The sequence below is a fragment of the Neolamprologus multifasciatus genome, chromosome 15 (assembly GCF_963576455.1).
Source record: "Neolamprologus multifasciatus chromosome 15, fNeoMul1.2, whole genome shotgun sequence".
Classification (NCBI taxonomy): domain Eukaryota; kingdom Metazoa; phylum Chordata; class Actinopteri; order Cichliformes; family Cichlidae; genus Neolamprologus; species Neolamprologus multifasciatus.
In genome coordinates, this window is record NC_140453.1 from 21,652,806 (window position 1) to 21,679,344 (window position 26,539).

Genomic DNA, 26,539 nt, shown 5'->3' on the forward strand with positions numbered 1-26,539 from the left:
TTAATCATTTGATATCAACATTAAGAGAGGGGAGATACAGATGCTTAAACATTATGAGCTGGATTAATTCAGCAAGAGAAGAAAAAAGGAGTGATGTCACCATGAGGAAGTGAGCAGGAAGTTGATGCTGTGTTCGTCTCTGAGAGCAAGAACAGAGACAGAGAAGCACGATGGCTGCATTCACATGGATACAAATGTCTTCATTACTGATGCTGATGCTTCAGTTTAAAGGTAAGTGTACATAGAAACACATTCAATAAATAAACTGAATTATTATCACAAGTGTTACTTCTTTATTCTCCCTTTAACTGAGACAGTCATGATGAACTTTGACTTTATCTGACTTTTGGAAACTAAAGTTGAAACTTAAACTTGTGTTGTATTTAAAATAAACTTCACATTATAAACATAACACTCATATTCATAACATATTTGATGTTTCACATTTCTCTCTCTTTTTCTCAACAGGAACAACTGGGCAACATCAAACTGTCAGAGCTGGACGTGGACATGATGTTACTCTGCCTTGTAACACCTCGTTACAAGGTCAGCATAACTGTAACAGTACTGTCTGGATCTTCAGTGATTCAAGTAAAACGCCAGCAGTATCACTCTTTGAGTTTGGGCAGAATAAAGAAGTCAAACGTAAATCAGACAGGCTGAGTCTTTCTGCAGACTGTTCTCTGGTTATAGGGAAGGTCACAGATCAGGATGTTGGTTGTATTCACAGATTAAAGTGGATCATAAATAGAAACAAGGAACTTTAAATGTTAATTAATATGAATATATGGTTGAATACAGTTTTTTTTTTTATTTCTGTAGATTATGATTATTAAAAACAGAAAAGACTCTGCTGTCCCAGCATGGTATCCACCCATGGGCAGGGCCTACAGCCTCCCTCACCTGGAGCTGATTCAGGCAACTAGGTTGGCGATTTAAGCTGCTCGCTGACACTGCTTCCTCACCAGTTCGTCAACTACCCTATGTTAGTAACCAGGCCTCACATTTCATGCCAGTAAGTCTCAAGTGCTTTGCTTACTTGTGATCTTGTGTTCTAGTTGCTCCCGAGTATTCCACAACGCTGAACAACTCATCCTGAAAATCTGGTTCACCTGCCTGCTTTTGGAATTATCTCCTTGCCTCACCTGCCTGCCCTCCTGCCCTTACACTACCACGGAACCTTCACCCCTCAGGACAGCCAACACACACCACCAAACCCACCCGGACCGCACCTCCTCTCCTTCAACACTTACATCAGCCACCTGCACAGTAAGAGGAAGATTTTCATAGCTTCCACCCTCTCCAGAACTCCTCATTGGCTACGATTTTAACACTGCTCTCCTCTCTTCCATACCGTACCTAATCACCAGCCCAGCTCCCGTTGCTTTCTTGGACCTGTCACCTTGTTTTATTCCTCTCTCCTAGCCAAGACCCCCACACCCCATTTGTCAAGCCTTAAGCCAAGTGCCATTGTAAATATCATCCTTGTGCTAGTTAATAAAATTGTTAAAACCTTTCCTCAGCCTCCGCTTTGGGTTCTCTGCACGTGGGTTTGGTTTTGGTACTCGGCCTCTGGGCCTTTTTGTGACAATATACCTGTATGTGCACTGTAAATATGATCTTGAATGATAGTTTACAGTAGTTTATTATGTGTCTTGTTTGATGCCCATATTCATTATTATGAACAAAATGTTGAGTATTTTGGACTTTAGTAGTTGTTATAGTTTAGTCTCAGTTTCAGTGTTAAATTTTTTCCCTTAGTTTCCTGTCATATCTTCTTGTGCCAATTTTCTTATGTGAAGTTCATTCATGTGTCTGTTCCCACCTTTAGTTATGGTTCTCACTTCACTGTTTTATTGTCTTTGTGTTTAGTTTTACTAATCAAATTGTCTTTGATTATTTTCACCTACATTTCATCATCCAACTGCATCCACTTCCTGTAATCATGGTACCCTCATTTATAAGCATTGTCTTTCCTTCAGTCTTTGCCTCAGTATCTCTTATCCTGCCTGGGTTTTCCCAGTTGGTTTTGAACTCTGTTTATTCGTTTTGTGAACTTTGTATTTTGGGCATTTTATCAGTAGAAAAACTACCTTAGGATTAATAGAGACTCATTCAAAACCATGACAGTAGTGATCTCCCCACAAGGATGGTTTAATTGTGGAGATATTTTGTGGAGATGTATTTTTTAGATCTTTGACTAGGCTGACCCCAGTACTGAACACCTTGTGTAGTAAAGTGTAGTATAACTAAACTGTTTTCTTTTCCAGGCGCATTGGGAGACTGAGCTATAACAAACTGTTATTGTTCTTTTTTCCTAGTTTTTGCTGGGATGGACAACAAGGGCAAATAAACATTTGCTACCATCTGCCTTCATGAGAATTACACAGAAAACAGCAATGCATGATGTGTATGAGGTCACCAGTAAAGGATTAAAGCTTCAGGACTCTGATATGGCAGTGGTGAGCTGTGCTGCCCATCGATGATAAATAATAATATCTGTTCTCTGTCACTTGTTAAGATGAGGGGAGTGACAGTAACTGATGTTTTCTCCATATTACAACTTTAATTTTATCTGTAACTGTTTCTCTTTGTATACGCTGAATGATAATAGGACCGAACCAAAGATAAACAGAAAATATATGTAATTAATATTATTGTTTGTTTTGCAGCAGAATAATTATTCAAATTACAAAGAGTAAGAAAAATTGAAAAAAAATTGAAACTTAAACTTGTGTTGTGTTTAAAATAAACTTCACATTATAAACATAACACTCATATTCATAACATATTTGATGTTTCACATTTCTCTCTCTTTTTCTCAACAGGAACTCAACTACCACCTGGATCTTCAGTCATTCGTGGATTTCAGTATCACTCTTTGACCTTGGACAGAATAAAGAAGCCAAACCTGAATCAGACAGACTGAGTCTTTCTGCAGACTGTTCTCTGGTTATAAAGAAGGTCACAGATCAGGATGTTGGTCGTTACACCTGCAGACAGTACAAAACAGCAACAGGACCACAAGAAGGTCCAGACTTTATGAATTATAAAAACATCTGAGACTCTTCTGCTTTTTTTCTTCCAGAACTTTATTGAAAATTGTAAAGTGAACAGTCAGTCATTCCAGTTCACTTTGTACAGTAGACATACAGGACAGATAAGAGTAACAATAAGCAATACAATGAAAATACAAAGGGTTAATAAATAAAGATTTTAAAAAAAATGACAGAGTTGGGAGTTGACAAACTTCATAATAGCTTTGTACTTAAAAATTGTATCTGTGACAGCTTATTTCTTGAAGATTTCTAAGTGAATTTCGATCAGTGATAAACCTTTTTTATTTGAAGTTAATTTAAGAGAGTTTAAGTAATAGTCAACTTTAATTAAAAACAAATTCAATAATGGGGATGAGTTTTGAAATATTGATAATGGCACAAAAATGTTTTTCTTTGGTTTCAAAATAAGTGATAATGCCCGTCTCTTCAATTTTGACTTCGTATGTTGTTTTGCACAGTATATAATTTTCAAGTTCTCTTCTGAGACTCTTCTGCTTCTGTCAGACTCCACTGATCAAAGACATCATCAGCTCAGCACAGACATGAATCCACTGCTGTTTAAAACATTTACGTTTTGATTTACTCTCATATTTAGAAGCCTAAACTTGTTTTCATGTGCAGTTTAATTTATTATAACAGTAATAACTTTATTTAAATGGCACTTTTCAAAACAAAGAGTTAATGCTTCACAGTTCAAATAACAGCTGCACATTGAAGATCAGTATACATGTAAAAACATACAGAAACATAAACACACACATAATCAGCCATACTGACAGACATTCAGAAATTCAGAAACACACATAGATGCATGTGGGGTTTCAAACTATGGCCACAAATGAAGAATAAAGTTACGTTGAAACCAAGCACACCATTGTTTTTCTTTGTGACATTACCAATAAGTTTGATGTGTCACATGGCCCTCTTCCTATTGAAAAAACAAAAGCTGTATCCAAGATGGCCGACTTCTAAATGGCCACCATGGTCACCACCCATCTTGAGGAGTTTGCCCCCTCACATATACTAATGTGCCACAAACAGGACTTTAATATAACCAACCATTCCCATGTTATTACGGTGTATCCATATAAATGGCCCACCCTGTACTAGCATAAAAAATAAAATAAATAAATAAAGTAAATTAAATAAAAAGAAGGACTAAGACAAGTTTACTGAGCTCTTCTTGGCAAAGCAGATGTGTTCGGCACAAAACTTCATTCAGATCATGTTTCTGGTTGCGAAATTTGTCAGGTAAAAAAAAACAACAGAGTTTTATCTCATATTTAGAAGCTAGTTTGTTTGTTAATTTTCACACTTTTTTCCATTCCTTATCTCTGCTTTCTGTCTCTCCTGAAAGGGAAAAGACATGAGTGTTAATGACATTTACAGTCAGTGACTGATGTTAAGCTGCATAATATAACTTAAATGTTATCTGGATGCTTACTCTGGATGCCATTACCTTGGCCTCCAGTAACACTGTGGGGAACCTTTGAGTTGTTTTTGACCAGGATATATGCTTCAATGTACCTATTAAACAAATATGTAGGACTGCTTTCTTTGCACAATATCTCTAAAATTAGAAATACCCTGTGATGCTGAAAAACTAGTTCATACATTTATTACTTCCAGGCTGGACTACTGTTATTCATTATTATCAGGATGTCCTAAAAACTCCCCGAAAAGCCTCCAGTTTATCCAAAATGATACAGCAGGGACTAGAAAGAGAGAGCGTATTTCTCCTATATTAGCTTCTCTTCATTGGCTCCCTTTTAAATCCAGAATTATATTCAGCAAGAGTTCACATACAAAGTATTGAAAAATCAGCCAACTAGTTGGTTGCTAGTGATGAATCCTTCAGAATCAGTGAAGCTTGTAATGAAAAAGGGTTCATTACTCAAAGCTTTTCAACACAGTGCTCTTTGGCGCCATGTTGTGGACAAAAGCATGAAAAGCAGCTTGAATCTACAACTTGATATGAACTGCTTGATAGTGACTGCCCACTCTACAGAGCTGAGTTTACAGCTTCTGTTTAATATCATGTGACAGTTCTGTGTGATATTGGGCTACCACTGTGGTGCTTTGAACGTGTATTTTTTGTGGGGGAGAGGAGGGGATAACAATGTTATGTCTGTTTGATTAATACATTTTTGATGAACAAACTTTCTTTGTTTGAACATGAGCCATAGTGTGTTCTCCCTTTGTTTGACATCTTGACATTTGAAAACATAACTGACAAAACAATCTTTATAATAATAAAAAAAACACTCTTATAGTAGTTTGGGAGTATGCTTGTGCTATGAGGTCCATGCGACTGCGTGGGTATGTAGCCTCTCCTTAGCTCTGGATTTAACCACCTTCTCTCTGTTTCAGTTAAGTTCTCCATGTCACATCTCATTTCACTGTGTTCAATAAAGTTTTGTTAAAGTCATCATCTTTCTGTCCATTTAGTCTGCTTTTGGGTCTACTCCTACCTACTGGGCTTCCAGCCATGAAAAATGACCTCATAGTGCCGTATCACCCCATTAGAGCTCTTTGCTGTCAGACTGTGGGCTGACGTGGTTTCAAGAGTATCTAGAATGGGAGAATGGGAGTGGTCATTGCTGCAATACTATCTTGTTTCCTTGCGAACATTAAGACTGAAATTCTGGTGTGTGAAGAATTTGTATCTTGACCTCTTTTCATGTGTCCCGAAAAAACCCAGCATGAACACTGTTTTCTAATAATAAGTCAACATGTAAACAATAGCTTCATTAATGCCACACCTACCTCACATTTAACTTCCCCGTTTCTAGTGTTGATCACAAATTTTTCCATTGTTGTACAGTCCGTTTAAAGGGACGTCAGGGGAGTCTGCAAAAAAGATTAAATATAAACGATAAAATTTAAAGATAATATTCATTTTGTATGTACACTGGGAGAGAGATGGAGCTAAGGATGGTTAAAAGCTATGAAAAGAAATAATTCATTCAGCAACACGAGACAAAAGGAGTGATGTCACTATGAGGAAGTGGGCAGGAAGTTGATGCTGTATTCATCTCTGAGAGCAAGAACAGAGACTGGGAGAGACAGAGAAGCATGATGGCTGCATTCACATGGATTCAAATGTCTTCATTACTGATACTGATGCTTCAGTTTGAAGGTAAGTGTGCATAGAAACACATTCAGTTGATAAAGTTCATTATTATCACAAGTGTTGCTTCCTTATTCTTCCTTTAACTGAGACAGTCTTGATGTACCTCCTGATTTTAGCTGACTCTTGGAAACTCAAGTTAAGCCTAAACAAGTTTTGTATTTAAAGAGCAAAGAGAGTTTTGGGCATTTCAATAAGGAGAGATCACTTGAAATAACTGAACATGATTTATTTAGATAGATAAATTAATGTATTTGGTGATTAGACTCTGATAACCCATCATGGCAGAACTGAATCCCAGTGTTGATAGGATTTAGAACAGCAGCCACTGGAGTCTGGATCCTGGTGGTGGTGAAAATGAAGACTGAGGCTTGGATGAAGCTCTGACTCAGACATCTGTGAGGTGGGGATGGGGAAGAGGTGGGTTGCATGAATGAGAGTCTGAAAGGCAGAATGACAGAGAGCACAGATTTAAACAGAGTGGAGGCTGACTGGTTTGAAGAAGGTGGGCGAGGCGACGATCAGCCGAAAATAATTACATCAGTATTGAGAATGACAGAATGGAAAAGTGGTCATGATGTGAATTACAGACAAGCAGCTAAACACACAGGAAAGCAGGCCGATGAATGATTACAGATGTTCCTCATTGAACTTATGTATAAGCTTCATCTGGTATTTGTAAACAGACAAGTGTGCTATGCTGTTTTCCACAGGTTCATAATGATAAAGATGACGGTAAAGTGAACTATGAAACAGTGGAGACTCTTCTGCTTCTGTCAGACTGATCAACAACTTCAGCATTGACTGATCACAGAAAATAATCCAGTGATGTTTAAAAGTTTTGATTTATTTTCATATTTTGAAGACAAAACATCACATGCATTTTTTCAGATAATAAATTATCCCATATTTATTTATGATAAATATCACAAGCTCTACACATGGTTATTTTGTAATTTAGCTCTGAGAGTAGGATTCGTAAGATTTTTGGTTTTCTTTTTTTTTCTTTTTTCTTCTTCTTTTTTTTCTGTCCCATTTGGCTCTTTTGCCATCAGAATTATTGTCTAAAGGCGAAGAAAGATGCCCAACGGATTTACTTTACCAAATGGACCTACCCAGCCTTGCCGTAATGGTCTATTTGAGTTTATTTTCACTTGTTAAATACGGGACAGACTTGACTGGGGAAAAGAAATGGGAGAAAGAAAGGGAAAGAAAAACAGCGGGGAAGAGGGACGGGGATAAAGGGCAAAAAACAACAAAATAAGCAGACAAAAAATACATATATCAATCACCTGGATCACCTGTTGAGAAAGAAAAAAGAGAAAACAAGCAGAAGGAAAAAAAAGAGCAACATAATAAACAACATCACGATGATCTATGTGAATATAACAGTAAATACTAAATATTAAACATTATTGTGCAGCACGTAATATCGACAGTGCACAGTGTGCTTTGAGGTAGGAGCCAAAAAGGGTGTAGTTTGTGTGTGTGAGCACCCGTGTGTACACCTGTGAGCATGAACGCGTTTGTTTTTAAAAGGTTCCTTCATGTAATGATCTGCTAGAGGGTGTGGGGGGCCACTGCCCCGTCCTCCAGGGCATGAAGCAGGTATGGAGGAGATCAAGACTCCAGACATCCAGAGTGCCAGAGTGACCGGCAGGGGAAGTGTTGGGGGAGATAGGCCTCCATACCTTGGAGGTCCTGAGATGTCCCCAGAGAGGTGGCGTCTGATACCCGACCTGACATATAGACACAGACATACAGGCACACACAGATACAGACATCCATTCCCACCCTCATGCTCTCATATGCAATTACTCAACACTCACCCAACGTGGAGACAGACATAAAGAGACACTGTATTTCTGAGATTTTTGGTACTTTCCTTGCTGGTTATTAAGCTAAGGCTGATGATGTTTAGTGTACAACAAAAGGTAGAAGACTAAGATCAGAAAAACATGTTCATCACTGCTGTTTACATTTCTTCTTTTGTAGTTGATTGCTAGTCTTTATTCCTCATTTTATCTCTGGTCTTTCTTGTTGAGCTGCAGTAACTGTAACTATTAGCAGGTTGTTAGCACCCCCTCTGCTAGGGGACAGGAGGGGAGTAACATACACGAACCCTCACACGAAAACTGAGTAAAATAAAAGGTTTTATTGCAAACTTCAAACAAAGGACCGACAGGGCTGTTCAAAAGACCACTGGGCAACCAATTAACACCTAAAGCATTAACACAGAAAAAAAGTAAACGTTAAGGGTTAACTAAGGCAAGCTAGCATCACAAAACTCAAATCAAACTAAGTTCAACCATATACCGGGTTTAACAAACAAAGTTCAAAAAGAGCGGCAGGTGAGGAGGACACGGCACAGCATCAGCCCTGTAGTGTGAAGGATCTTCAGCCTTTTATAACCGCAGATGGACACAATCAGCCACTCATTGGCTCTTGGAGTATCATAGCATCCCCAGGTAGCCAATCACCTGCGTGCACTGTCACACTTCAGTTTGCATAGAAGAGGGCAGGCACAGGTCTCCAAGTAACCAATCATCCACGAGTCCTAGCACGTTTGGATTTGCTTGAATAAAAAAAAAAGCAGTCTCGCTCCCTTCGAGGCTCAGGGCCGTAAAATTAGTGATGTGACGTTCTGTATCGAGGCTTCGAAGCGTGTGTCGAGTAATTGAGGGGACGTTTCCGCGAAGCGCGTATCGAGGCTTGCTTCATTTATGGGAGGAGCTGAAAATGATGACGTCCGAAGCCTCGCTGCCCGGCTGTACCACGTGACTGGTTCATGAAGCGGTTCGAACTTTGCCGCGAGATATGACAGCGATATAAACCCCTCAGACTTCATTCAAAAATGTGGGTGTTTGATGGAGAGTTGCGGTTAGTGAGAGTTAGAGACAGTTTGGAGGTTCATGAGAGTGAGGAGAGAAAGTCAGGAGAGAATGGAGCCAGCTAAGAAGAGGAGGATGTCCTCCCCTGTTTGGGAACATTTTGATTTTATTCCTCCCAACAAGTTGTGTAAATTTCTACAGAAGATGTATTTTCATAATACTGATGGTGCAATAAAACATATGTTAAGCTGTCTTTACTTTTGTACAAGGTGAAGTGTTTGCTATGTGCCAGGGAGCTGGGATATAACAACAACACCTCATCCATGCTTAGGCACTGCTGTCCAGCTTTGCATGAGAATAAGGGGAACACAGATTGTGGAGCAAAACCAGGTGAGCCATCAAATGCCATGATAATATAACATGCAGTAATGTTACTAAATGATATAACAATATTATACAATGCAATAAGTGACGTGTGTGATATTTATATTTGTGCTTTGTTTTTATTGTCTTTCCTCAGGAGAACAATCTCAAATAGATGAAGACCTGGTTAGCATGGTGATTGAGGACTCCCAGCCATTTAGCATTGTGGAGGACTAAGGATTTAAAAGATTTGTTAAATCATTAAATCCTAGCTATGTTTTCCCCACTAAAAAGGTCATAAAAGCAGTGAAAATTTAGTTTTTACAGAATAAAATGTGAACAAGCAGGACTGAGCCTCAGTGTGTAGCTGTCCATACCTGAACGTTACAAAAGCACAACCACTGTCCACACCTCAACCACACCTCACCTCACAGTAAATGATCATTTCCATTTTAAGCATTTCCAAATGATCATTTCCCATACTGCCAGTATAAATATACACAGTATACTGCCATCACTACAATATAGATGTTTTACACACTCCTTTTGTTGTTGACATTTACAGGCGTTGTGCAAAAGGCCACACTCTTCAAATTCATGCCAACTAATATTTTTACGTCCAGTAGGTGTCCTACTAGAGCAAATGAAGCTTCAAGAAGCTTTGCGCTGGGGTGAACCAATTGGATGAAAAGCTTCAGTGCTTCATGAAGCTTCATCTGCCCATCACTACGTAAAATGGTCTATATTATACCTTTAATGTTATCTGTAACTATTTTTCTTTAATTTGGGGGTATGAAAATAAATCAAAAAGGTCAAAAGTATTTGAGATTTTATTGTATCTTTTGTGGCTCTTTCTCTCTTTGGCATCTCACACATATCTGATCCATGAACCTCAGACCACAGTACAAAAAACTATTATTGTCTCCAGTCTGACTTCCTGTTCTTTAATCTTCAGTATTAAATCTTTACCCTGCTACTTTAAACAGCTCTGTTCGAACTGAACTCTAAACAGTCTTTTCTAAATAACATATAAATATATCTCCTGTGATATATTTATATATAATTGCAAATTATACCCATATTGCATTAAAGAATCGGATTAACGGATGAGCTATGTGGTAAAAAAGGTGTGAAACTTAAAGACAGTTCAGTCACACACTTGTAGGTGTGTCAGAAGTTCATCAGGTCATCATGAACATGAACTGTTGCTGTTGAACCCACATTCTCACTGAAACACTTCCTCTTAACTACTGAGAAAAATTAGAAATAACAGGTATCTGACCACTAACACCTCTCATCTGTGTCCTTGTGACTGGTGAAGTCACCACTGTTAGAGCTGCTAACAGTGGTGACTGCACCAGTATCTTCAAGTTCCACTGTGAGCATTAAAGGTAAAATCATGGTGTGTAAAGAAGTTGAACATTCACCTCATTCATGTATGCAGACAGCCATCACCATGGAAACTGTTTTCTAATAATAAACCAAATGTACAGAAGAGCTGCATTAAGATCAACACTTATCTCATCTAACAGTCTTCACACATTTAACTTCCTGTATTCTTTTATTGATCAAGATATTTTCCACTGTTGAACAGTCCTTTAAAGGAAAAACAGGGGAGTTTGCAAAAGAGATTAAGTATAAAAGTTATTAAATGTTAAAAAAGATTTAGCAAATTTTATATCTACAGTACATTAAGACAGAGGGACAGATACAGATACCTTCAGATCTGTATCATAAAGATTCAGAGAGAGTAAAGGAGTGATGTCACTATGAGGAAGTGAGCAGGAAGTTGATGCTGTGTTCATGCTGAGACTGTCTCATTTGAATACGTGAGAGCAATAACAGAGACTGAGAGAGACAGAGAAGCACGATGGCTGCATTCACATGGATTCAAATGTCTTCATTACTGACACTGATGCTTCAGTTTAAAGGTAAGTGTACATAGAAACACATTCGATTAATAAACTGCATTATTATCACAAGTGTTATTTATTCTTCCTTTAACTCAGACCGTCATGATTAACTTTTTGACTTGAGCTGATAAAGTTGAAACTTATGCTGTATTTAAAATAAACTTCACATTATAAACATAACACTCATATTCATAACATATTTGATGTTTTACATTTCTCTCTCTTTTTCTCAACAGGAACAACTGAGAAACATCAAACTGATCAAACTGTCAGAGCTGAACATGGACATGTTGTTACTCTGCCTTGTAACACCTCGTTACAAGGTCAGCATAACTGTAACAGTACTACCTGGATCTTCAGTCATTCAAGCACCACAGTAGAACTCTTTGAACTTGGGCAGAATAAAGAAGCTAAATGTAAATCAGACAGGCTGAGTCTTTCTGCAGACTGTTCTCTGGTTATAAAGAAGGTCACAGATGAGGATGTTGGTCATTACACCTGCAGACAGTTCAAAACAGCAACAGGATCACAAGAAGGTCCAGACATTATTATTCATCTGTCTGTTATTAACAGTGAGTATTTACATCTTAATGTTTTCAGCTCAAACTGTCCTGTTAGAACAACAAACTGAAACACCACAATAATTATGATCACAGTGATGAAGTTCATTTTTCTATTGTTGCTTTAAAGAAGCAACAACAAGTTTTTCTTACTCTACACCATTGTGGAGTAAGAAAAACAAAGTGAACCTTCCGATTACAAGGCGAACTCCCAACTCTTGAGCCACGATCGCCCCGATTGAACAGCTCTGTGTTGACATATGAACACTGTAGACTCACAGTTGAGTGTCTGTATGAAGATAAAGAGAACATATCCTCAGACAGGAGACATCATCAAAAATGAGACTTTTTAGACTGTTAAACATCTCACCACTGTTTCCTCTATTCAATTCAATTCAATTTTATTTATATATCATCCGGGGGAACACCAAGGCGTTCCCAGGCCAGCCGAGAGATATAATCTCTCCAGCGTGTCCTGGGTCTGCCCCGGGGCCTCCTCCCGGTGGGACATGCCTGGAACACCTCACCCAGGAGGCGCCCAGGGGGCATCCTTGTCAGATGCCTAAACTACCTCAGCTGGCTCCTTTCGACGTGGAGCAGCAGCGGCTCTACTCTGAGCCCCTCCCGGATGGCCGAACTTCTCACCCTATCTCTAAGGGAGATGCCAGCCACCCTTCGGAGGAAGCTCATTTCCGCCGCTTGTATCCGCGATCTCGTCCTTTCGGTCACTACCCACAGCTCGTGGCCATAGGTGAGGGTAGGGACGTAGATCGACCGGTAAATTGAGAGCTTCGCTTTTACACTCAGCTCCCTCTTCACCACGACGGACCGGTGCAGCGTCTGCATTACTGCAGCTGCAGCCCCAATCCGTCTGTCGATCTCCGGCTCCCTTCTCCCATCACTCGCGAACAAGACCCCGAGATACTTGAACTCCTCCACTTGGGGCGGGACCTCATTCCCGACCCGGAGTGGGCACTCCACCCTTTTCCGGCTGAGAACCATGGCCTCAGATTTGGAGGTGCTGATCCTCATTCCCGCTGCTTCACACTCGGCTGCGAACCGCTCCAGTGCGAGCTGGAGGCCATCACCCGATGAAGCCAACAGAACCACATCATCCGCAAAAATCAGAGATGAGATCCTGAGGCCACCAAAGCGAAAGCCCTCCGCCACTTGGCTGCGCCTAGAAATCCTGTCCATAAAAATTATGAACAGAACCGGTGACAAAGGGCAGCCCTGGCGGAGCCCATCACCCACCGGGAACGAGTCCGACTTATTGCCGGCAATGCAAACCAAGCTCTTGCAACGGTTGTATAGGGATCGAATGGCCCGTAGCAATGGGCCAGACACCCCATACTCCCGCAACACCTCCCACAGGACACCCCGAGGGACACGGTCGAATGCCTTCTCCAAGTCCACAAAACACATGTAGACTGGTTGGGCAAACTCCCATGCACCCTCAAGTATCCTCGAGAGGATGAAGAGCTGGTCCAGTGTTCCGCGACCAGGACGAAAACTGCATTGTTCCTCCTGCATCAGAGGTTCGACTAGCGGACGAACTCTCCTTTCCAGCACCCTGGCATAGACTTTCCCGGGGAGGCTGAGGAGTGTGATCCCCCTGTAGTTGGAACACACCCTCCGGTCCCCCTTCTTAAAGATGGGGACCACCACCCCGGTCTGCCAATCCACGGGTACTGCCCCTGATCTCCACGCAACATTGCAGAGGCGTGTCAACCAGGACAGCCCTACAACGTCCAGAGCCTTCAGGAACTCGGGGCGGACCTCATCAACACCAGGGGCTCTGCCACCAAGGAGTTGTTTAACTGCCTCAGTGACCTCGCCCCCGGAAATTGGCGGGTCATTCCCCTCATCCCCAGACTCTGCTTCCTCCTCGGAAGACGCGTCAGTGGGATTAAGGAGGTCCTCGAAGTATTCCTTCCACCGCCTGACAATTTTCTCAGTCGACGTCAGCAGCGCTCCGCCAGCACTATACACAGTGCAGGTAGAGCACCGCTTTCCCCTCCTGAGACGCCTGACGGTTTGCCAGAACCTCTTCGAGGCAGTCCGAAAGTCTTTTTCCATGGCCTCTCCGAACTCCTCCCACACCCGAGTTTTTGCTTCAGCCACTGCCCGAGCCGCATTCCGCTTGGCCTGTCGATACCTGTCGGCTGCCTCCGGAGTCCCACAGGCTAACCAAGCCCGATAGGACTCCTTCTTCAGCCTGGTGGCTCCCTTCACCTCTGGTGTCCACTATTTGGTTCGGGGATTACCACCAAGGCAGGCACCAACCACCTTGCAGCTGCAGCTCAATGCAGCAGCTTCGGCAATGGAGGCGCTGAACATGGTCCAGCCTCCCTCGGAATGCTGTTGAAGCTCTGCCGGAGGTGTGCGTTGAAGATCTCGCGGACTGGGGCCTCTGCTAGTCGTTCCCAGCACACCCTCACTACGCGTTTAGGTGCACCAGGTCTGTCCAGCGTCCTCCCCCGCCACCTGATCCAACTCACCACCAGGTGGTGATCAGTTGACAGCTCAGCCCCTCTCTTTACCCGAGTGTCCAGAACATATGGTCGCAGGTCTGGTGATACGATTACAAAATCGATCATCGACCTACGGCCTAGAGCGTCCTGGTGCCACGTGCACTTATGGACACTCTTATGTTCGAACAAGGTGTTCGTTATGGCCAAACTGTGATTAGCACAGAAGTCCAATAACAAAGCACCGCTCGGGTTCAGATCAGGGAGGCCGTTCCTCCCAATCACGCCCCTCCAGGTCTCGCTGTCGTTACCCACGTGAGCATTGAAGTCTCCCAGCAGGACAACAGAGTCTCCAGGTGGAGCACCTTCCAGCACCCCCCCCAGGGACTCTAAGAAGGCTGGGTACTCCGAACTGCCACTCGGCGCATAAGCGCAGATGACAGTCAGGACCCGTTCCCCGACCCTAAGGCGCAGGGAACAAACCCTCTCGTCCACCGGGAAAAACCCCAACGTACCGGCAGCAAGCCGAGGGGATCTTAGAATACCCACCCCAGCCCGCCGCCTCTCACCAGGGGCAACTCCAGACTGAGACAGAGTCCAGCCCCTCTCCAGGAGACTGGTTCCAGAGCCCAAGCCGTGCGTAGAGGTGAGCCCGACTATATCTAGCCGGTACCTCTCAACCTCACGCACTAACTCAGGCTCCTTCCCCACCAGAGAGGTGACATTCCATGTCCCTATTGCCAGTCTTGGCAGCCGGGGGTCAGTCCGCCAGGGCCTCCGCTCCTGGCCGCCACCCGGCACACAATGCACCCGACCCCTATGGCGCCTCCTGCGGGTGGTGGGCCTGCGGGAGGATGGGCCCATGTCTCCTCTTCGGGCTGTGCCCGGCCGGGCCCCATGGACTAAGGCCCGGCCACCAGACGCTCGCCCTCGGGCACCCTCCCCGGGCCTGGCTCCAGGGCGGGGTCCCGGTAACCCTATCCCGGGCAGGGTAAACTGTTCCCTCGGTGTTTTTTTCATAAGGGTCTTTTGAATCGCTCTTTGTCTGGTCCCTCACCCAGGACCAATTTGCCATGGGAGACCCTACCAGGGGGCAAAAGCCCCCAGACAACATAGCCCCTGGGATCCCTGGGACACACAAACCCCTCCACCACGATAAGGTTGCGATTCACGGAGGAGAAAGTCTAATATTTATATATTTATAATTATTTATGTATTATATTTCAGACTGGCTCTTAACTGTGTGTGGAGAGATTCAGTGTTTTGTTTTACATGTTTTAAATCTTTCCAGTTCAGTTGTGGTTTACTGAAATCTAAAGTTAAAACATTAACTGTGAAGTCTGTGTGGAATTTTCTTTAGCTTCAGATATCAACTTTAATATGACCATATCATCAACAGTGATGTCCACCAAAAGAAAATCAACAACAGAACCAACAATTAAACCAACATTAAAAATAAACATATGGGCAACAAAAGAAGAAGTAAAGACATCAGAGGGGACACTGACAACAGCATCAAATAATCATGAACATGACGGTAGTAGCTGAATCTCTCTCTTTGTGTGCAATCTGTCTTGACAGACATTTGTTTTGTTTCCATGACAGACAAAAAAGAAATATTATTAATAATATATTTTTAAACACATTTACTTGATTTTTATCATTTCCATTGTTGGTGTTTATTTATAATTTAGAATAAAATTTACTGTAGCTAGAAACTCCACAGTGCAAAAGCACACTCAAACCTCATCACTACATATTAGAAAATTGATTGTTTTTAACACATTGGAAATATTTATATTTATATATTTATAAGTTTTGCACTGAACAAAAAGTTGAAGCAAAAATATTTTTGCTCATTTTCAGATTGTCTGTATTTGTTGAGATGCATCATCGTGTCTGTGGGTTTAGCAGCACTCTTAATATCTGCTGTTACAGTCAACATGTGGACAAAATCTAAAGGTGAGAACATTCACAGATGAAACTTTATACATAAAAAGCTTTGAGTTTTACTGTTTGCTCTATAATTTTTTTGTTTTGTCTTTTCAGGAAATAAAACACAGACTGAAGAAAACACTGAGTCTAAACACTCAATAGTATGAGGTGCCGTAAGGGACATTATTACTGAAACGCACACACACTCCACTGAAAACCAAGGCATTTCAGTTGAGCAGGAAGTTGTTTCCTGACAAGGAAACTGAAGGGAAAAGTGGTAGATCTCAAATAAAACCACTACACAGATGTCTACTCAGCAAACTGCTAGTAACCTAAGTGAAGCAGCTGCATTACTTAACAATATATTAGCTTCAGCATAAGTCCAATTTAGAATAGCAGGAGATGGGCAATATCCTGGTTAGTTTTTTTGGCATATTTGCTTTTTGTCTTTTTTGGCAAAGAAAAAAATATCTTAAAATCATTAATAAAACCAGGGAGAGAAGGCTTAGCGATATCTACTCAAAAGTATGATGATGTTAATAATGTTTGAGACACCCAACGCTAGATGATCCATATAAAAAAAATTATATGATGTAATTCAAATGGTTGCACATCATAAATTTTTAGGGAAAACCTATTTTTAAAGTCACACCAAAAGCTTTGTGTGATAGGACATAGAAAAAAAAAGATGATCTATGGTTTCATTTTCATCAGTACAAAAAGATCACTGACCCACCTCAAAGCCAAATCTATTTTTTAGAAATTCTGCCATTAGATTAATTTTGTTTATGACTTTAAAGTGTGTTTCTTTAACTTTAGGTAGAATAGGCCATTTCATAAATTTCGAGTATGCTTAATCCAGTGTATCTGAAATAACTAAATTAGATCCATACCATAACCGTTTGTCATAACTATGAAATATTTTGTCTTTGCAGAAACTACTAATACATTTATTATTGCATTTTTATCAAACAGCTGACATTGTCCTAGCAATAAATTAGAAAGCACTGATGAGAAATTATTGTACATTGTACAAGTTTTTAATCAAATGAAGCAGAGGCAGTGGGATCAGTTTACAAATTTGTTATATTCTCTTTGAGAAAAGTTTAGACAATATTTTTCTGAGAAATCTGTGTAACTTAGAATGACACCGTTCTGATCCAACCAATCTGTTATAAATATAATCTTCTTGTTAAACCAGTTGCTCTCGAAAATTGATTTCCGATTAAGTGTTATTACCCTATTATTCCATAAGGTTGAATTATGAGGAGAGAAGTTGTGGGTAAATATCATTTTACTCGTGCAATATCATTGCAAAGTCTGTTTGGGAAAGTTCGATATCTTGATATCTACCTCAAAATCACATTATGAAATAAAGTCTAATCCTCCTATTTTATTAAACAAGGATCGTGGGATGTGGAACCACATAGAGTCTGGCTGTCACAGACAGGATTTTAACCATTTTATTTTAAGGGTGCGAACCATGGCTTTTATTCCTCCACAAAAATTGGAAAATAACTGTGTTAGCCTTATTAATGTTTTTAGAGGAGATGTATAGAGAGCGACAAGGATAAATCAATATGGAGATGCCTTCAGCTTTAGATAGGATGTTTTTTGCTGAAAATAGTGAGGTCTCTGCTTAACCAGTGGCTAAGTGATTTCTTCATCTCCATGATACAGTTAGAAATATTAGTGTCTTCTCTGCTAATTAGGTTTTTAGATATCATCAGCCCTAAATATTTAACTTTAGATTCAACTCTAACCAAAGCCATTGAGGAGTCAGAGCTTGTATGAATCGGGAGTAGTTCACATTTTTTGATATTAAGAGATTTAGTTTTCTCTACCATTGATTTATCTTTCAAAAAAATAGATGTATCATCTGCGAATTGACTTATTTTGAAGTCTTTATTAAAAATTGATATTCCTTGAATTCTTGATTAATAGTTTTAACAGTTTGGTTGCCAATATAAAAAGCTTAGGGGAAATAGGACATCCTTGCCGAATTCCGCGTTGCACCTTGAATCCATTCCTGGATTCAAGGAAGCTAATATATTGTTAAGTAATGCAGCTTCTTCACTTAGGCTACTAGCACAGCCGTCCCCAACCCCGGGCCCTGAACCAGTACCATTCTGTGAGTCGCTTGGTACCGGGCTACAAGAGTTGAGTGTGATGGCCAGTGGGCTGCAGAAAATAACCAGAGGCCGCACTTCTAGCGTCATCACTAGGTTGCACTTTGTGAAACAGCTCAGTCAGTGAAGCATCAGCACGCTGTGCTTGAATTAACTCTTGCTGGGAAACTGACAAATATTCAGGAACAATCAAATCTGGTTCAACCTGACACTCTTCTGCTTGAGTTACAGGCTCTGCATCCCTTTTAGCTGCAGCCCTTGTAACAGCACAAGCTGCAAGGTCAGAAAAACCCTGTTCACACTCATGGGACTCATTCAGAACTCTAGATTTAACAGGTAAAGAATTGTCAGCCCAGACTCGATTTCCAGCCAAATCATTCCCCAAAATCACATGTACGCCCTCAAGTGGCAAAGCAGGACGAACACCAAGGCAGATATCATCATCCACAAAACTGCATGACAGCCTGACTTTATGCAATGGGGCACAGATAGTGGTTAAACCCATGCCTTGAATGTCCGGTTTGACATTCGTGGTTTTCAAGGTTTTTATCATTTTTTATCGTTATTTTTATATCGCTTATATTATTAACTGTTTCCCTGGGTCTTTTCCCATGTGTTATGAATAAATCTTCTTTCTTTTTTTTGGTACCGGTACTGGTTTTATTTTATTGTATTTATCCGCGACACCTTAAAGGCCGGTCCGTGAAAATATTGTCGGCCATAAATGAATGGTCCGTGGTGCAAAAAAGAGGTTGAGGACCGCTGTACTAGCAGGTTGCTGAGTAGACATCCTCGTAGTTGTTTGAAATGTACCACTTTTTCCATCAGTTTCCTTGTGAGGAAACAACTTCCTGTTTAGCTGAAATGCCTCATGTTTCAGTGGAGTGCGTGAGTGCATTTCAGTAGTCTGTGTGAGAGCGTTTCAGTAATAATGTCCCTTACGGCACCTCACATTGCTGAACCTATATTCACATTTATGTCTGAGCTGTGTATGGGCTTGAACAGCTCCATCTACTGACATAATGAGGTATAACCTCAGTACGCAACATATAATAATGTATACTTTATTGATCCCTGTGGGAAAATTTGTCTCTCTGCATTTAACTCATTCACCCAGTGAAGCAGTGGGCAGCCACCAATCAGGCGCCCGGGGAGCAGTGTGTAGGGTCAGACTCTACGGATCAACACCTTCAACATCGACCCAGCACAGAAATGACTCCATTGATGTTTAAAACATTTAACTTTTGATGTTTTCTCATATTTACAAACCAAAACCTTATTTTCTGTGCGGTTAGCGTTATCTAACAAGACAATTAACTTCAAATATTTTATAAGGTATACACCTTTGTTTTTCTCATTCAGCTCTGAGAGTAAAATTCACAAGTTGTTTTTATTTTATTATATTCTGTGCACAGTTATTTATTAACCAAATTAACCAAATTTCCATTCAATACTGCCACATACTGGTGAAGGGTCAAAATCAGAATGGGCAGATGAGAGGGGAGACGGGGAGCTCAGCCATTGTAGTCTTTGTTTTTTGTACGAACAGTGTGGCCTCAGTTGTTTTTTTTTGTTTTTGTTGTTTTGGCCTTGGAGACAATGATGTCTAGAGGTCCACTGTGTTTTATTCTGGTCCTAATTGGTTAATGACATTAACTTTGTTTGTTTTTTAATTTATTTCAAACATGTAAACAATATACAGGTACATTTAGTAAAGAAAATGGACCTGTATATCTGTTAATGCTGGAGCACTGGTGCCGGTGGCGCCAGTGTCCAGCAGCCTGGGACTGGGACTCCTCAAACCTGCCTGATGCACAGCCACAGTTCAAATAAGATGTCAAGGAAGAGCCAACCCCAAATTTGTCGGGTTAAAGTTTCAACGATGGAGCAATAATCTGAGATGATTTGAGATGTGAATACCACTGCTGCAGTCAAGAAAGAAGAGCCACGATTTAAAAGATATGAATTAAGACAGGCATTTCTACTGGGGGATGCAGTGGGGTTAATCCTTTACCTATCACTCTTTATGCCAGCCTCCACTCAGTATTATTAAGACACAGAATGAGCATGAATAAATCTTTATTATCTGTTGTTATAACACTGCCAGTACTATGAAACAGCAGCACATAACTTCTAATAAAAACAATGTGGCGTTAATTGTTGAATGAATGTTGTCACTTGAATAAAAATCATGTCTCATAAAATTAAAAAAATCAATCACTTGGTCTGTTTACAGATGTTACATGGCTACTAACTGACTGAACCTTTATTTAAATCTGGCCTGGACAATACAGGATATTGAACTGGTTTTTTTTTTTTTTTTTGAAGAGGGTTAAAAGTTTAGTCACAAGATATCAGTTTTCATCATTATCATTTGTCAGTTCATTAAAAACACTTCAACAACAATAAACTACTTCAGCTCCCAGCATTACTTCTAGTATGACCATTGAACTGAAACCTCTTAGAAATCAATCACTTAACAGGAGGAGGTTAAGATCAAATCATGTTTACATTACTAATATCAAATGGAAATCTCGAGTGCCTCTCACTACTTCTTTCCAGTTGAATGGAACAGAAAAAATTAGAATAAAAACTCACACTAGATGTCAGAGTTGTGCTCCAGCATTAACAGATGCTGGTCTACAATATAAGGACAGGAAGACAGCAGGAAAAAGCAAAGTTTGAACCACACTGACCTTAATAGTTTTGTTATAGTGAAAACATATTTCGGTGTTATCCCATGAAATGCAGAGCTTCTGTTATTAAATAGGTCAAATGTTTAGTCAAATAGAAAAGGCTGCTTTCATTTGTGCTGTGAAACATGCCAAAGTGCATGCAGGGTGATAACAAAGTTTATTACAAATATGACTGCCATAAAAACGGGGGAGAAATAATAAAACATAAATTGTCTAATTTTTTACACAGTCCTTCTAATCTTTGCTTAATATTTTGTCTGAAGACTGGTTTGAAATTGATTTTATATTTTTAAACCACAACATCAACGCCTCACCTCAACTGATAAGGTAACTTTGTGCAATCTTTAGCAATTCAAAACAACAGCTCTGTAAACCCTGATGAATGTACCAGTTCAATGACGTTACTGCCCTGTATTAACCTGTAACACATATATTGACGTATACAGTTTGCTGACTGATATGATTTCATATCAGAACTTTATTTTTATTGAACATAAAGCAGATAAAGGTGTTCAGAGTCATTTAGAGTTTAGTAAGTTTAGGAGTTGTTTCCTCTCCACTATCAGCACTGTTTGCAGCACCTGTAGCAGAGTAGCATTACAGTACAGTAGGTCATGGTGACTCAGAAGTGTCTTAGGAGTAATAAGCTTTTGTAAGGCATTACTGGAAAGTTTTGAATGAAATCCCCCCAAATTACCCTTTTCAGCATCATAAACGAGCTGTACGTATACACTTTTTGCTACATTTAGGAAGTCACTTTTATTTTATTTTGAGTTACTGAATGTGAGCTATTTAACTGAATTCTTTTCAGCTTTATACTGTATTGTTGTTCTTTTATTGTATTTAGGGGATTGACAGAACTAGAAATGAGTACATCAAAGGTTGAGAGGTTTGGAGACAAAGTTAGAAAGGTAATGCTGAGAGGGTTTGGACGTGCAGAGCAGGGACCATGGAGAAAGGATGATGATGATGGAGCTGAAAGGTAAGTGGAAAAAGAAGAACCCAGAAAAATTTTATGGATGGAGAGGGAGATAGTTGGTGTGACCCTAGAGCAGGGGTAGGGAACTCCAGGCCTCAAGAGCCAGTGTCCTGCAGGATTTAAATGTGTCCTTGATCCAACACTGCTGATTAAATGGCTAATTGAGCTCCTCAACATGTCTTGAAGTTCTCCAGAGACCTGGTAATGAACTAATCATTTTCACATTCAGGTGTGGTGACCCAGGGTGAGATCTAAAACCTGCAGGACACCGGCTCTCTCCCTACCCTAGAGGCTAAGAATGTGGAGGATGATGTGCTGTGGTAACCCCCAAAAGTGAACACCCAAAAGAAGGAGAAATATTAATAATTTTACCTGTTGAGCTTAATTGAGCTCATTTGTTTTCTCTTTAATTGGGCTATTTTGTTGAGCTATTTTAATTCATTCAAGCTATTTTGTCACAGGTGTTTTACTGTTTTGGCTCCAGCAGCTATCAGTATCAGTTATCTTGTAAATTAGTTGAGCTCTAAAAAAAATCTACTTTTATGTGTAGATTATGTTGAAGAATATCAGAAATGTGCTATTGTGTTTATTATAGAGCTCATCATGACAAAAATGTTTTCGTCCATCATATTATGTTACAAAAGAATTCATATATTAAGCAAACCCTCAATATTTTAGACAGAAAGTAGGCTTTACATTTGGAGAGTTGAACTGAATCGAATTAAGATTGGACAGGTGTACCTAATAAAGTGACCACAAAGAAAACACAATCTCTCATGAAGGTAGATACTGGCTTCACTTCATGAGATCACAACCCACAAAGATTAGAAACTACCGACTTAAGTCTTATAATTATTTCCCTCTTACGTACAAACACCATCAAAAGAAATCTGTAGTGGTTAGTGACAAAGACCGATATAAAACTAAAGTTAAATTAATGTTTTCAAGACTTTTCAGTCTTAACAGTCTAAAAATGAAGAAAAAAGAGACTTGCAAGTGAGTATGCAGAGGTCCCGACACAACTCAGAACCAAATGTTCGCCAACACTTAAAATTAACAGAGAATAACAATAATAAAAATAAAAAATAATGCGTTTTCTAATTTGAGACTTAAACAACACCAACTATTCATCCTAAAGTCATCTGATGGAGGGTAAAAAAAAATCAAACACAGTAAATACAGTCATGGGTGTTTTTCATTTTACATAATTTCACTGATTAAGAGACAATTTGTGTTAAACGGTTCATTTATCCAGCTCTATGGGAGTGCAGAAGAAATGGGAGAAACAAGAACTAAACACATTTATACATTCAAAATAAATTAGTAAAAAAAATATGCACATTTATAGGAAAACATCACAGAACTGACTGACGTGACAATTTCCCACTGTAGGAGATACAAAACACAGAGTACATAAACATTAGGCTACATGCTGTCGGTTAAATAAGAGTGAATATCCTTCATGTTACATGATAGTTAGCTTCCATTCATCACATCCCAGTCAGCTGCATTTATGTCAGTGAAGGAGAGCTGGGAGGATGCATGCACTCTGACTGAAGGTCTGCACAACATAATCAAATGTGACATAAAAAATGTAAAATAAAGAAGAGACAAAATATTTGTTTTTAACATTTACTGATGTTTTTCTTTTCTTTTTTTTGGTATAGGTGATCATACACTGTGTTGCTGGGAGCGGCCAGCCCAGGTTTGAATCCGACCTGTCTTTCTCTCCCTCCACTTTCCTGTCACTCGTCACTGCACCTATCTAATAAACCCAATAAAGAAACACACGCATAACTTGAGTTAAGATTATTTTTAACTGCTGACGTTGAACCAGGTTTTGGCAAATAAAGGATTTCTACATTTCAACAAAAATAAAAGAACAAAAAATCACGTCATGTCACTCACTGGTTAATTTCTACGCAAACAAATTAAACTATGTTTGTTTCTGTTTCTTGGTACATAACAAATTTTCTAAGGTTTCCCACTTCACAGGTTACATCAAATAATCCTACAAGAACAGAGCTTTAATTAACAGGGGGTACATCCTGTAGCTACCTCCACTAAGGAGGCTGTGTGCTTGGTTAATTTGTCAGTTTGTTCACAGGATTAAGGAAAATGTTACTGATTTTATGCGCATGAAATCTTTACCAGAGGTAGGGCCGGGCCCAGTTTAGAAGTGATTATAGCGAAAAACTGGACATTTTGTGCCATATATTCATTAATATTAAAAGCAAAATAAGAAAATAAATGTGTAATATGGCCTTCAAGTTCTCAAGAAATTATCAGAACATTATCTGGATCAAGAGATTCAGTTTAGGGGGGAATTTTCAGATGTGTTGGTGATACGTGGTTTCAGACTGCTCATTATATTCTGTAACTGATGGAGATGAGTTGCAGTCATACAATGGACACGATTAATTGCTTAAGCTGTTTTGCACTTAATAAGAATAGTACTGATGTTTCCAGTACACTTTAGGAAATAAAGTTTTAGTTGATACAATGTTATTTTCATTTCTTTCCTTTTACATTAGATTTGCTTCATTGCTACTTATATGTCACATGTACATGCCCAAAAGTCTGTAAACTGGCAGCAGGTTTCACTTAAGAATGGCAACTAAATACAAAATTATATAAAAAAAAATCTGAAATGAAAACAATATCAGACAGACAGAAGAATCCAAGCCAGTGATCCTGATCCAACATTACTTCACCAAGGATGGTGATCAGTCATAATTAAAAGTGATGAGTAGTATGAAGTTATACTAATCATACTCGAGAGGCACAAAATGTCTTCAGAGAGCGTGACTAGACAAGTACAAGTAAACACTCCACCTGGCAGTCTCTGTTCAGGTTAACCTCTGTCAGTGCGCCCCAGGGCAGCTGTGGCTACAATGTAGCTTGCCATCACCAGTGTGTGAATGTGTGTGTGAATGGGTGAATGACTGAATGTAGTGTAAAGCGCTTTGGGGTCCTTAGGGACTAGTAAAGCACTATACAAATACAGGCCATTTACCATTTAAATCAAAACATGAAAGACAAGAAGAGTTTTATGAAACCTTTTAAAACAATAAGACAATTAAAGTTGGTGGAAACAATCTGTTACAGATAAACACACGATAAACTACATTTCTCAAGGTTATACAACGACAACCATTTCAAGACAGAAACAGCCTCTGGAAACGAGCAGTCTGAGCTTTCCACGCTCACAGCTTGAGAGCTTGTCTTCAAGGCATCCACCATCACTTCCGAAAGGTTAGTGAATTTAATTGTCTCAGCTGCCATCTCACAGGTTTGTCTTGTGGAAAACTTATGCAGACGTTTTTCTCGCTTCACCTTTTTTTCTCTACTTCCATTCAAATCAGCTGCAGACATTTGAAATGTGAAGGAAAGTGTGATTTTTAGGTCTTTTTAAATGTTTCTCTGTCGCTTTCCAGCCTCAGCGAGAGGCCCATGATGCCCGGTCGTTTCAAGCTCCACTGGTCAATCTGTCTCTGCCGCTCCTGCTGCTCGACCTCCGATTCGCTCGATGAGCTGCCGGTATTGCTGCTGCTACTGCTACTGCTGCTGCTGCGCCCACAACCTCCGCCTCTGCTGCTACCGCTGAAAGTGAAGCAATCCTTCTGCTTCTTATCAGCCTTCCCCCTCTCCCCTACATCTACTCCTCTTTCCTCCTTCCCTCTCCTTGTATCCTTCACCATCCCACCGCTGTCCTCCTCAGGTTTGTCAGCCATTTCCATTTCGATCGGGACCTGCTCCGGCCCCAGCACGGCTCCTCTGTGGTCCATATCGACCCACACTGGCCCCGGAGGAGGCTCCAAACTGGTGTACTGGAGCATCGGCTGTTGGGGCTGGGGGTCCACTTGTGGAGGAAGGTTCTGCCTCTCTGGATGGAGGTACTGAGTTTGGTGTTGGAGGTGATGCAGCGGCTGAAGTGGGTGCTGCAGAGGCTGGTGCTGGAGCTGGTGCTGCTGCTGCTGCTGATGGTGGTGATGTGAGTGTTGTTGATGGTGCTGCTGATGATGATGATGAGGATGATGCTGCAGGTGATGATGGTGGTACTGATCAACAGTCTGCTTATCCACATTACGGACGACCTCTTTGGGCTGGTTTTTAAGGAACTTCTCAAACTTCTTGGAGGCTTTTTTGTTCGTCACAAACCAATCCTGTTGAGATACACGCAGCATGAAGAGGTGCTATTATATGACATACATTAAACTTGCATTATTTATTATTTATTGCATTATAAGCCAGAATGGGGCAGCTCGTCTGTTTGCAAAAAGAAGTCTGATTCTGCTGTTGCAAGTCTGAGACATCACTTTATTCATGACTTCAGTAAAAACTTTCCTGATGAGTTTAAACAACTACACTATGGAGCTGCTCATATCCAACCCCTGATATAGAGTATATGCATTCATGGCAATGTCGTCTACATACAGTTGCACAAAGAAGGCTCAAGCCAGAAACTTTTCA

General features: G+C 40.3%; 2 protein-coding genes across 3 annotated transcripts in view; one reads left to right on the forward strand and one right to left on the reverse strand.

The window, feature by feature from the left end:
- LOC146502034 (uncharacterized) lies at nt 1-20,752 on the forward strand. The gene is made up of 7 exons (XM_085133309.1): nt 1-231; nt 469-763; nt 1,059-1,269; nt 11,533-11,619; nt 15,660-15,864; nt 16,194-16,289; nt 16,377-20,752. The coding sequence occupies exons 1-7, from the start codon at nt 171-173 to the stop codon at nt 16,427-16,429; spliced, it is 1,008 nt and encodes a 335-aa protein (XP_084989435.1). The 5' UTR covers nt 1-170; the 3' UTR covers nt 16,430-20,752.
- The window catches only part of znf512 (zinc finger protein 512), an 18,504-nt gene continuing 12,418 nt past the window's right edge, over nt 20,454-26,539 (reverse strand). Inside the window, exons 16-17 of one of the 2 annotated variants that reach the window (XR_014869627.1) lie at nt 21,804-26,232; nt 20,454-21,563 (exon numbers count right to left, since the gene is read on the reverse strand). Coding sequence is in view for 1 of the 2 variants with exons in the window: in XM_085134277.1 (XP_084990403.1) it covers nt 25,468-26,232 (765 nt within the window). In the remaining variant the exon portion in view is untranslated. Of the gene's footprint in view, nt 26,233-26,539 lie in introns of both variants that reach the window. The other variant, XM_085134277.1, reaches the window with a different exon arrangement.